Source organism: Vombatus ursinus, unplaced genomic scaffold (genome assembly GCF_900497805.2).
Source record: "Vombatus ursinus unplaced genomic scaffold, bare-nosed wombat genome assembly UNPS02014880.1, whole genome shotgun sequence".
In the NCBI taxonomy this organism is placed as follows: domain Eukaryota; kingdom Metazoa; phylum Chordata; class Mammalia; order Diprotodontia; family Vombatidae; genus Vombatus; species Vombatus ursinus.
Window position 1 is genome coordinate 962576 of NW_020954658.1, and position 13289 is coordinate 975864.

At 36.9% G+C, this 13289-nt stretch overlaps 1 protein-coding gene and 1 pseudogene across 1 annotated transcript; both read right to left on the reverse strand.

The window, feature by feature from the left end:
• Positions 1-4051: 4051 nt before the first annotated feature.
• LOC114028358 (olfactory receptor 4K5-like) lies at positions 4052-5029 on the reverse strand. The gene has a single exon (XM_027842606.1). The coding sequence runs from the start codon at positions 5021-5023 to the stop codon at positions 4052-4054; it is 972 nt and encodes a 323-aa protein (XP_027698407.1). The 5' UTR covers positions 5024-5029.
• A 6336-nt stretch (positions 5030-11365) lies between these two features.
• LOC114028409 lies at positions 11366-12337 on the reverse strand (annotated as a pseudogene).
• Between the last annotated feature and the right edge of the window lie 952 nt (positions 12338-13289).

The window sequence follows — 13289 nt, forward strand, 5'->3', positions numbered from 1 at the left end:
CTCTAGTCATATGAAAAAATGCTCTAAATCACTATTGATTAGGGAAATGCAAATCAAAACAACTCTGAGGTACCACATCACCCCTATCAGATTAGTCAACAGGAAAATGATAAATGTTGGAGAAGATATGGGAAAATTGGGACACTAATGCATTGTTGGTGGAGTTGTGAAATAATCAAACCCAGCTTTAGCCTGACTCCAAGTCCAGCACTCTAGACATTACATGTGTTTTGCCCATAACTATCACTAGTACAGGTTGTGCCTTAGCCATATATAGGATGAATTAGTCATGATGATGATGAGAGGTTTTTATCTTATGCCATCCACTCTCTGTAGCTCCATCTCCCAGTGAGAGCTAGCTGATATTGAAGGAGAAAAATATGAAATTATATTTTGGTTTTTGTGGGTTTTTTCTATATAGTTACCAGGACCACATGATAATTAAACTCTTATCCAGAGTTTTAATGAATATGAAACTGGGATCCAACGAGTTAGCACACAAAACCATCTACACAAATAATATATTCACTTGCCAGAATATGTAAGTAGGCTTGTATTCAAAATTACAGTTTTGAAATATGGAATTTACCTATTCAGAGCTTCACTGTGAATATCACTTGCTAAGATGAGTTGATTTGAGCAGCTATTGCTGGGCCTGGAGTCAGGAAGACTCTTTTTTAAAATTTCAAATCTATCTTCAGACACTTATTACCTACGTGACCCTGGGCAAGTCACTTAACCCTATTTACCTCAGTTCCTCATCTGCCAAATGAACTGGAGAAGGAAATGCAAACCACTCCAGTATCTTTACCAAGAAAACCCCATATGTGGTCACAGAGTCAGACACAACTGAAAAAACAACTGAACAACAACAGGGCACTTTATTGTGAACTGATACTGTCTAGATAAACAAAGGGAAGTGGAAAGATAAGGAATTATCTAGGTATGTTCATCAATGAAATAAGAATAACACATTCAGGTTAAAAAAGTGGTTCCTGAATTGATTTATTCATGTTATTCCTTTGAAAAAAGACTTACAGTGACATGTGTTGTTTCCAAACAAGCAAAGTTCTAAAAAAATTTTAGACATTCAGTTTGTTACCATTTTACCTTTCCATTCTTACTTTATATTCCTCCCTTCTATGAATCTTAGGATCCAGCCAAACTGGATTATGATGCTCAACCCTTCTCCTTCTATCCCTTCCCACCATTCACATACACACATTTGCCCATCTCTATGCCTTTGCCCACATCATTTTTTCTACTAATGAAATGGCTTTCTTCTTCCTCTTCACTTCTAAAATTCCTATCCCACCATTAAAGCCCAAATTAAATGTGAACTATTCTGTGAAGTCATGGATCCCTTGGCAGTATCATTTGCATCTGAAATTAATAAGCCTATCCTTCAGATCTTACATAGCACTTTGTCTTGTTCTTATCTAAAACACCCATATAATAATTTCTATTACAGATTATAGTTGTGTCATTGTTTTATCTCTTTACTGATCTGTAATCTCCATGACAGTGTAGATCTCTTTTCTAGATTTTGTATTTCCCTCCAGCTTCTATGGTTTTATTTTTATAATTTTTTCTTTTGTTTTTAAAAAATTATCAAACATTTATCTTTAGCCTCCTACCTCCACCCCACCTGCAGGGGAGAAAGAGAAATACAAAACCATTATGTCATATATACAAAAGGTAGGTGCTAAAAAAATGTTTGCTGAGTGAATGAATGAACAAATGAATGAATGATACTTGATTCCATTAAGGAATGCATTGTGGCAGCACAATCTAGTCCACAGACTACATGGCCATATTCATTTTATTATTATCATTTGATTCATTTTGTGCTTTTTTATGTGTCATCCATCCAGAAAATGAGAACAATTAAATGAAACCAATTAAGTCATATTGTAGATTGAAAGAAGACATGGTGACTAAGTTATTTGCTTTGCAATATACGTGCATCAACTTCCGTTCTTTTGCTTCTAGTCTGAGCTCCATCATGAACTGCCCAGGGGAACTTAGGAAAGTTAATTTATCTGAGGCAACAGGATTCATGGAAAGAACAAGGGATTGGGAGTCAGAGGTTCTAGTTTATATCTCTACTATTCTAATAATGAACTATATGACCTTACACAAATCATTTTATTCTCAGGCCTAGATGATCTCTAAGGACTCTTCCAAATTTAAATACTATGATTTCCTTTGTTTTCTCTGAGCTTCAGCTTCTTCTATAAAATTAGAGGACTAGACTAGATGAATCCTAAGGTTCTTTCTATTTCTTATATTCTGTGAGCTTACAATAGTAATTGTATATCCTTTACCCTTCAGGTTGATGAGAGAAAATAGTGGGCCACACTGTCCTGCATTCAAAATGGGTATAAATTATTGTAAGGGCCAGGGCTTGTTTTAGTCATTGACAAAACAAGCAATTATTTCAGGGATGTTACGTCAGTGACCAAAAACATACAAAAACGTACTCCTACTCCTTTCCTTATGAGTTTCTCGTTTCACAACCTAAGGTTTAAAATATAAAACACCTCACGGAGGTATAACATAGGGACAAAAATCACATTATGATGCAAATGACTGATATCGTATCTTTCCTTATGCCAAGTTTTGGCAGGAAAGGAAAAATGCTGCAATATGTGCAGAGAAAGGTGACCAGGGTAGCAAAGGGCCATAGGAGCAAAGGATGATCCTGAGGATCAGTTGAAGGAGCTAGAGGAGACTTAAGGGGACCTGATAGCTGTGTTCTTATATCTTAAGGTTTGTGAAGGAAAAGAGAGGCAGCAATAGGAGCAGAGGCTGAAAGACTATGTGTTGGGGTTGTTGCAGAGGAGGATTTCTCCAGAAGTATAGTTTGAACTAGGGGGTTTAATGGTCCCTTGCAACTTTGAAATTCTGTAATCATAAAAAATGGAAGAAAGGACTCACAAAATACCTAAGAGTGAGTTAGATGTTATAGAAAAGGGAAACTGAAAGTACCAAGGACTCTCATTGTCAGAGGACTTTTCTTCTAGCTAGAATCTAAGGTTGATTTGGGGTGTTCAGGGAGAACTAGCACCTCTGGTATGGGGGCTTGCAAGCCCTTTTCAGGGCTGCTCATCCACCTTTGGTGTCCACCTGATTCACCCAACTCTCACCTGTGACTCCAAGAAGCAGTAGCATGCACAGCAGTCACATCCTGGTAAACCATCTTGACAGGTTAAACTAGTCTGAGGGTAACTGACAGGCTTCAAACCCATCAATGTCTTGGAGGATGTCTACCTCAAGCATGTGAAGACTTCCACCTGGGCAGAAGTGGTGTATGAGAACAATTGGCACTAATGTCCATGAAAGCAACTGAACCAGGTGCTGTTGAGCAATTAGAGCTTAGTCAGGCATCAAAGACTCCAGGATCATCCACTGCATCCCAAACTATCACCAGTCATTTTGACTTTTGTCTTATCAATGGACTTTGATGACTCTGGAAGAGAGAGTGAGACTGATAACTGTGTAACTCTGCCTCACTTAAATGCAAATCAAGACATCACCTATAATGTCATTGGTCCTCATTGAAAATGAAGGACAAACAACAAAACAACAAGGCTTATTTGATGGGAAGTCAAGATGGTCTCTATAGTAAGATAGCATTCACTTATCAAAAATCATAGAATCAGCCTGAGGAAATACCACACAGTTGTGCTTTTTGTTTCACATATATCTATATGATAAAAAATGACAGGAATGCATTGTATTTGCAAAACAGCACTTTTTACAAAACGTTCCCCCCATGTATTTACAAACAGTATTTAATTTAATCATCATGAGTGTTGAGAGTTAACACCAAAATTTTTGTCCCTCTGATACAAATGAGGAAACTGAGGCTCAAAGAAAAGTCAATAACTTCCTTAAGTTAACATAGGTTACCAGAGATTGAATTCAATTCCAGATCTTTCTGAATCCAAATTCAATATTTATTTTACTACCCAACAATAAGTCCATATGAGATACACATAATCAATCAATGCATGTCCAATCCAACAGACCATAAAAGACGTATGTTTCAATAAAGTGAGGGTCTGGTAATGAGGGATATCTCAGAAATCTTCTTGGACTTCAGTTTTCGAGTCACAAGTTTCCTCATGGCAGCCTTCATATCTTTATTTCTTAACGTATAAATAATGGGGTTCAAGATAGGGGTGAAAATGGTGTAAAATATGGCAAGGACTTTATCCACTGGGTAGGTGGTGAAAGGCCACACATAGATGAAGATGCAGGGCCCAAAGAACAATGTCACAACCATGATATGAGCACTCAGTGTGGAAAATGCTTTAGCCATTGCAGCAGAAGACTTATACTGGACAGTGACCAGAATGACTATATATGAAATGGACAAAAGGAAGAAAGTGCTTAATGAAAGAATCCCACTATTAACTACAATTAATATTTCTATGGTATAGGAGTCAAGGCAGGCAAGTTTGGTCATTCTGGGAAGGTCACAGAAAAAGCTATCCACCACATTGGGGCCACAAAAAGGCAAATTCACAGTAAATGACAACTGGCTCAAGGTGTGTACAAAACCAACAGCCCAGGAGGCTAATACTAAGGTAGTACAGACCTGCTGGTTCATGATGGTCACATAGTGTAGAGGTTTACAGATGGCCACATATCTATCATAGGCCATGGAGACCAGTAGCACCATCTCACCACCAGTGAAGAGGTGAATGAAAAAAATCTGGGCTATGCAGCCATTGAAGGATATGGTCTTGTGTTCATTCAGAAAATCTGCAATCATCTTCGGGGTAGCAAAAGAGGACTGACAGATGTCAATAAAAGATAGATTTCCCAGCAGGAAGTACATAGGAGAGTGTAGGCGAGCATCAGAGGTCACTGTAATTATGATGAGAAGATTGCCCAGGATGATCATCCCATACAACATGGAGAAGACCACAAAAAAGAAAAGCTGAAGTTCTTGAGAGCTGGAGAGCCCCAGCAGCACAAATTCAGACACCACAGAGGAATTAGTCCCATCCATGGACAAAGGCAACAGAGTTGCATAGAGATCACCTTAAGAGAGGAGAAATAGGAAGAAATCAAAATGAATGAAAATAACATCCTCACACTTCCCCCTTCCAACAACTTCATACAGCTTTCAGATTAATCCTAAATGTGCATAGAGATATTTATTATCACTGATGAGTACAATTTAATTCATTTCAATAAACTTAGATGCCTATTATATACAAGTCAACAGATAGAATACAATGTTGATTTTAGAGCCAGGAAGACCTATGTTCAAGTCTAACTACTGAGTCAAGCTGGTTGTTTGAACAGAGAAAAATTCCTCTACCTATTTTGTTTAAGTGTACCTTTAATATACTCGAATATTTTTTCAGGCAATCCTCTAATATTATACCTTTCAGATAACATCGATTGATGAAAAGCAATTTTCACACTAGGAATTCTCTTAAAGAAATCATAGATTCAACATGCACGAACACCCACACATGTATGTCTGTATAATTGTGTGTGTATATGTATATATATATATATAATATATATATATTACATATAATATGTGTGTATATATATATGTGTGTATATGTACATATATATGTGTGTGTATATATGTATACACACACACACACACACACACTAAAACAAAACAATAAACAACAAACCCCTAATCTCAAGGATAACTTGAGGGAAGTTCACATTCTCTACACAAAACTCATCAGTAGTTCTCTATTTTTTATTAAAGTTCAAACTCCTTTACCTGCTGAAGTCCTCCATAATCTGTACCACCCTGTGTTTCAAGCCTTATTTTATATTATTCCCCCAATTAAATTAGAGTAGCCACTGCCTCACTGCAGGGAAGGCATGATTTCTTTTTTCAATTAAAATGACTAAATGCGCAAATCTGGTGCCTGACCTGAGGAGGCATTCAGATCTACACAACATCAGTAAGAAGATGTAGAGGTCTACCATTTTTAGCTTATTAGTTCAGTTATGCTTAGCTAAGTTTGAAAATAAAGCTGTATTGCTAAAAAAGTATCTTAAGCAGACTACACTTCAGAATGAAGAGGCTACATTTGAACCACAGGTCCCACGTTGGATGACTCGTGAAGAATACCTGCTATTATCACAATTACAAGGGACTTTGATTCTAGTATTTTTGGAGGGAGGAGAAGGCTTTGTCTCAAGTATCACTTTTTTCTTCATTATCTGGAAGTCAAATTCGCCTCTTCTCTGTCTGTAGTTTTATCAGTAACATTATATGAGGAGGTGGAATATATAGGAGACTTAAGGAATCATTCGGGGGAATTTTTTCTTCATGAAAACACAAATAAAAGAGGGAGCTCAAGAGTCAGGACATGTGTCCAAATCCCCATTCTAATGCTGACTACCCTAGGTGACTTTGGGCAAGTTACTTAACCTTTGGGGGTTTCAGTGTCCTTATTTACAAGATGTGGAGGGTTTGATCTAGCAGTTTTCAATCTTCTTGACATCATGGACTCCTTTGGTAGACTGGTAAAGCCTTTGGAACTCTTTTTAGAATAATGTTTTTTTGTTGTTCAATCATTTTTCAGTTGTGTCTGACTCTTTGTACCTCTAAGACTAATGTTTTTAATTACATTAAAAATACACTGGATTATGAAGGAAGTCAAGTGTATTGAAATAGCTTTAATTTTTTTGAGTATATTTAAAAGGCAATTCCATGAATCCCAAGTTAAGATGCTCTGCCTTCTGCCTACAGTTTTTTAAGAATAATTTAGTTTCAATCATGGGATACAGTCATTTCTCGATTCCACTTTCATTCTTGCCCCACTAATATGCTATTTGTGGAATCAGTTATCTGTTCATGTATCTCATTTCCACATAGTACAGACACATATGTAGAGGCTCCAAATACAAAGCATGGTTTCCTCTAGTTGGAAGAATTCAGAAGTGTTGCAGTCCTGGAGAAATTACCACATGTATCCTGAAAGTTTCTATCTATCTACCTATCTATCCATCTATCTGTTTATCTCTTATCTATTTATATCACTAACATATCAGTGGTTCCTATTAAATATAATCCACTATTTAACCTCACAGTATTAATGCGAATATCACATGAGTTAATGTATGTAAAGTACTTTGTAAATCAAAGAAGTAAATGCTATTATTATTAGGTATTATAATAGTGAAAGTGCCAGGATTGAGCCCAATTCAACTCAACATTTCAGTCTTGCAAACTTTTATTTCTTTCATTCTGTCCCATGGAGTAAAACAAGACACTCTATAAAACACTCACTCCAGTGAAAAAGACCTCCATTGGCTGCATCATATGGGAAACCAAGCGTAAGAAAATCAGGCTGATTAATCTCGCACAAAGAAGAAGGAAGCTGGGATCACAGAATCATTGAATGCAGAGCTTGAAAAGGTTTTGGCAACCAATCTGTTTCAACTTCATCATATTACTAATGAGGAAAATGAGTCACAAAGAAGCTAAATTACTTAAGCAAGTTCCCATCTCATGAGTAGCAGAGCCAAAATTTTAACTCAGACCACCTGACTCCAAAGCCAGTGAACTTTTAGAAATAAGTAGAGAAAAATCCTCTGTCAATTTAAGCAACCCCTCCCCCTTTAATGGGAAACTAGATGGTGCAGTGGATAGATCACTTGACTTGGAACCAGGAAGACATCTTTAAGAGTTAAAACCTGGCCTCAGAAACTTATCAACTGTGTGACCCTGGGCAAGTTACTTAACCCTGTTTGCCTCAATTTCCTCATCTGTAAAATGACCTGGAGAAGGAAATGGCAAACCACTCCAGTATCTTTGCCAAGAAAACCCCACCAAAAAAGAGTCAGACATGACTGGAACAACTCAACAACAATAATAATGACCCCCTTTCAGAAAAGAATCCAATAGAAGAGGATCTCCTTTATTAAAATTTAGATAGTGTGTTGTGTATTATACCCTCAGAGCTGGAATAGAAGAATAATCCTGGTCAAGAATATTATGATTATTAATACTAATTTTCCCCATTAGAATGTTAATATCCATAAGGAAGTAAGCAAGCATCCTTTAAATGCCCAACTATGTGTCAGGCACTGCACTAGACCCTTCACAAATATTATCACATTCAATTTTCAGAATAACCCTGTGAGACAGCTGCTATTTTTGTCTCCATTTTACAATTAAAGAAGCTGAAACAGAACGGTTAAGTGATTTGCCCAAGGCCACTGACAGTAAGTGGCTCATATCAAAGCAATCCACTAATTTATAAGAAAAATTCCAAATTATTAAGAATCTATCAAATCCATCAATTCAGAGGGAAAAATGAATCAAGTGAGTTGTCTCATGTTATACACACACACGTGTGCACAAACATGGACACACATACATATATATGAAATGAATTGATGTATCTTTTCCCTTATCAACCTGACTTTTGCATATTAGGCAGATGTAGCTAGAGGATGTCAAAAGAATGAATAAGATTATGGAAAAAAAAATCTTGTATGTAGCACATTTTTCTCTGGGCAATACTTTAGAATACTTTGTAGAGACACATACATTTTGAAAGTAAAAAATAACTATAATAACAATTTCTGTCTGTTCTGATTTTTAATTTAAAGACCATGTCAAAAGCCTTCAGTGTTCAGGATGAATTCTCTTTCAAAAATTTATGCGTAAACATGAACAAGAATTGAACAGGATTAGAAGGTGTATATGTGTGACTGTGTTGTGTATCTGTATGTGTGGTAGTGGGGGAGAAAGGTGAAGAGGAGAATTAATTTTCATTGGTAAAGTAAGCATTCATGACAATAAGATGACAGGTTTATTTGGTATCTTGGTAAAAAGAGAGGGAGAAAGAGAAAGAAGGAGAGAAGAAAGAGAAAGAGAGACTTAGAAGGTTATTCAGGACTCCCCTTAAGGGAGAGATCAGAATAGACCCCAAATGAAGAGTCTCTGCATTCTGCATGTAACTAGAAGAGTTCATCACTAATCTCATTTAAGAAGTATAGCCTTCTTGCTCACTTTCTTTAAAAAGCATGAATTCCCTTTTTTTATTCACTCCCACTCCTAAGTCCCTCAGTAAATACTTACCTTCCTACAAAACCTAATGTCCTTTCAGGAACCATTTGGTAATAAATGAAATGAGATTCTGGTCACAATCTACTACTACTGCAATTCTTTGCAACCATTTTTTTTCCTACCTACCAATTATGAAGCATGTCAGAGAAGTTCTTTCTGGAGTCTGAGAAACAAAGTTCTTCACCTTTTCTAGTAGTGGTTTATTTACTTCAAAATATAGACCTTTATACATGCCTCCTTTTGTAGTGAAATTGGAAGACTGTCAACATTTTATATGAGTGACCAATGAAGCTTTTGAGACCTGTAAACAAACAACAAAAGCTCATCTTGCAATGGGGATTATTAAAATCTTTAACTAGGTTTTCCCAAAGGTGTGCAAGGGGCAACTTCTTAAACTTGAGTTGACAATAAACAGGAATTGTAAGGACAATAGGAGGGAAAGGCAGAGTTATCTCCCACTCTATCATGACATGATGTGAGATGTGTGGGTCGTGTGCAATTCCAATTACTGCTGTAGGGAAAAGGTGCATCACAGGAGACCTTCTTAGGGAGTAGAAGACCAATGGGGTGTACAGTGTTCCTGTCCCATTTAGTATGTGGTGAAGTCCTACTTCAGTCTATGCCCCTCTGATAGTCCATGGACTTAAAATGAATCAATGGAACCTCACAAGAATTCAAGATATCATTGTCAAGGCCTGCTCCCAAATTAAAACAATGATGAGAAGTATATGAAGACTTCTTCCTCTTCTAACCAGTCAATCTTAAAAATCCATAATCCAGAGTCTTTTTCCTACTTTCATCCATATAACTTAAAGGTAGACCCTTTGCTTCCAGAGTGGATACAAATATTTATTCCCTCATATTTGAATTATGTTTTTCCATGCAAAATGGATATACAAAATACGCCAACAAATTAATCCACAAGCATTTATTAAGCATCCAATATGTGTTAGGTAGTAATGTTGAGCACTGGGAATGCAAAAATAAAAGTGAAATAGTCCCTGCTCTCAAGGAGTTTACATTCTAATGAAAGAGACAGTATATACATATATACATACGTGTAGAATACATACAAGATGAATAAAATGATATTTGAGAGGGAAGACAGTAGCAGCTAGTGAAAAGTCATTAATTAAGATTCTAGTTACTCATGATATTGATAATTCATAAGGAAACAGTTAACATTTACCATTGTTCTCTCTATGATGGCGGGGTTCATCAAAATGAATAGTTTCAATGTCACTTCAGGTAATGTTTTTGTTATTTCATCTGCATCTATGATTTCATCAGAGTAGAGGACTCCTGATGCGGAATGTCCCTCTACCAGATCAACAAATAATCTGTAATTTATGGTCTTATAGAGTCAGTTGAAAGGTTAAGTGAGTTGCATATGGTCATACAAATAGTGTCTTAGAGTCAGGATTTGAACCCAGGACTTCCTGACTCTGCTTCTATTTCTTCATATTTCAACACTATGCCTCAACTGCCTCCTCTCATTGGAAGTTCTCTAATTGCCTTTGTCTTCTTTGCCCTTGAACATTTCTTTCCCTTTCCAGGCCCCAGTGACGTCTTTCCAGAACCTCTGTTTTGAAGAATGGTCCAGGACAGCTATCCTTTTTATTTCTTCCCAGGATTCTACTACTGACTCTCTGGACTTTACCATCAAACCCCCATGCAGGTATCTCCCTTTTCCTATCCCTTACTCTCCACCAGCTTTTCAGCTCCCTTTTGTGTATTGTTTCCTTCATAAGATTATAATCTTTTTGAGGGACAGTGCTGCCTTTTGGGGGGGTTCATATATGTCTTCCCAGCACTTATCCTATTGCCTGGCACATAAAAAAGAGTTAATCAGTACTTATTGATTTACTGACTCCAAAGCTGGTTCTCTATTGATGACTATGCCGTACTGCAAGGAACATTTTTAATAGAAGAGCAAACTGTTTTCAAATACCATAACTATAAATAGTTAAAATAAAATACCTTTATCTATTTAGCCTATTCTATATTATATATATATATATATCTTACATATCTATTAATTCATTATCTATCACCTTTCTCTCTCTCTCTCAATGTAGCTGCAGTAAATGTTTTTGTCCACAAAACAGATGAAGTTAGTATGATGTATAAGTAAAAATATTCAGAGATCTGTAGGCAATGATAAAAGATGACCAGCTGATTTTCCCATCTGGCTTATCTTTAACTCTGTTCTTCAGGGTTTCATTAAAGGTGATCATTCTCACAGTACAGAAGTAACAGACTGCAAGGGAGAAATGGCCATGAAAATGAGTTCTAGTTATGAGAGGCCCTCATTGTCAAGGACAACTGTGAAAGCTGTCTGGCATTCATGAGTTGGCCTCTGAGTTTCTGCATTGCTGATTTCATCCCTTTGTTTCTCAAGGTATAGATGATGGGGTTTAAGAGTGGGGTGAAGATTGTGTAAAATACAGAGAAGACTTTATCCACTGGGAAATTTTTGAATGGCCAGGCATAGATAAAGATACAGGGTCCAAAAAACAGTGTTACAACAGTAATATGCGCTGTCAAGGTGGCACATGCCTTACCTGTGCCAGCTGATGAGTGTTGCTGCACAGTGACCAAGATGACAGTATAGGAAATCAGCAGCAGGATAAAGGAGGTCATGGCTATAAGCCCACTGTCATAAAGTATCATTATCTCTAGAATATATGTATCCACACAGGCAAGTTTGATTGCCAAGGGAAAGTCACAGAAAAAGTTGTCTACTTTATTGGGGCCACAGAAGGGTAGGTTCACAGTGAAGGTCAGCTGGCTCAAGGAGTGCAGGATTCCAATGACCCATGAAGCTACAACTAAGCCTGTTCATTTCTGCAAAATCATAATGGTTGCATAGTGTAGAGGTTTGCAAATAGCCACATATCTGTCATATGCCATGGCTACAAGCAGCACCACCTCACCACAAGCAAAGACATGGAGGAAAAACATCTGGGTCATGCAGCCATCGAAGGAGATGCTTTTGTGTTCCAAAATGAAGTCTGCAATCATCTTGGGTGTGGCAAAAGAGGATAGGCACACATCAGTGAAGGAGAGGTTGCTGAGCAAGAAGTACATGGGAGTGTGCAGGGCAGGTTCAGAAATCACTGTGAGAAAAATGAGGAAATTACCCAGCAAAATAGCCATGTAAAACATGGTAGAAAACAGAAAGTAGAAAACTTGGAGCTCTGAGGACCCAGAAAGCTATAACAATATAAATTCAGATGCTCCCAAATAATTTACTTGGTTCATGGTCTCAAATTTCAAGATTGGGTTGGAAGTTTTCTGTGGGAAATTGGAAAAATATATGAGAATACCATAGGATTAATTATAGAAATGAAAATACCAGACAAAATCAGAAGACAAAATCAGAAGACAAAATCCCTTTGCTAATAAGTTGACTTATACCTTTTTTAGGATCTTGCTCAGAACATATACACACAGACACATACACATACACATACACACAGACACATACACACACACACACACACACACACATTTCATTTTCTTTCATAGAAGTACATATTCATTCCCTTGCCCTTTAGAGATGCATCCTGGCATGCTACAGCTATGCCAGCACACACACTAATACTTCATTAATTCACATCACTGATTTAGAATTTCTGATAATTCAGATAGATACTGTTCTAAAACTTAGTTTTATACATATGGATATAGATACAAATTGCAGCTTTGTCAAGAAAAATAATAGGTTAAATAAAACTGCACAGAATATGCTTAAACTGTTTAGAGAACTGGTTAGAACTTAAATAGCAATTGTTCATATACCTAGTAATAAAAATACAAGTAAATGAAATGAATTATGAAAAAGAAAGTACCTTATTAGGCCCTTATTACATGCTAATTTCCACGTAATTTTTACCTGTTCTTTCGAACTGCTTTGCCGAGACCTCTCCTTGACAGTATTTTGTTAGCCCAGTAGGGATGTTGTATGTGACTCAAAGTAGATAGGAGGAAAGCATTAAAATTAAAAATGATTAAAAAGTAGAGTCTTGTACCATTTTGATCTTTTCTTATACTCTTAGCTCATCCTTCATTGGTATTATCAATGTGTGCCTGCTTGCATCACCCCACCCCCACCCAAAACACTACTAGGTCATAAAGTACCTTGAAAGTAGGATTGGTGTTGTTTCTGTCTTTCTATCCCTAGAACCTAGAGGAATGTATTGCACATAGTGTT

Coding starts and splice junctions, on each gene's coding strand:
- LOC114028358 (XM_027842606.1), bottom strand. CDS start 5,023: ATGGATGGGACTAATTCCTCTGTGGTGTCTGAATTTGTGCTGCTGGGG.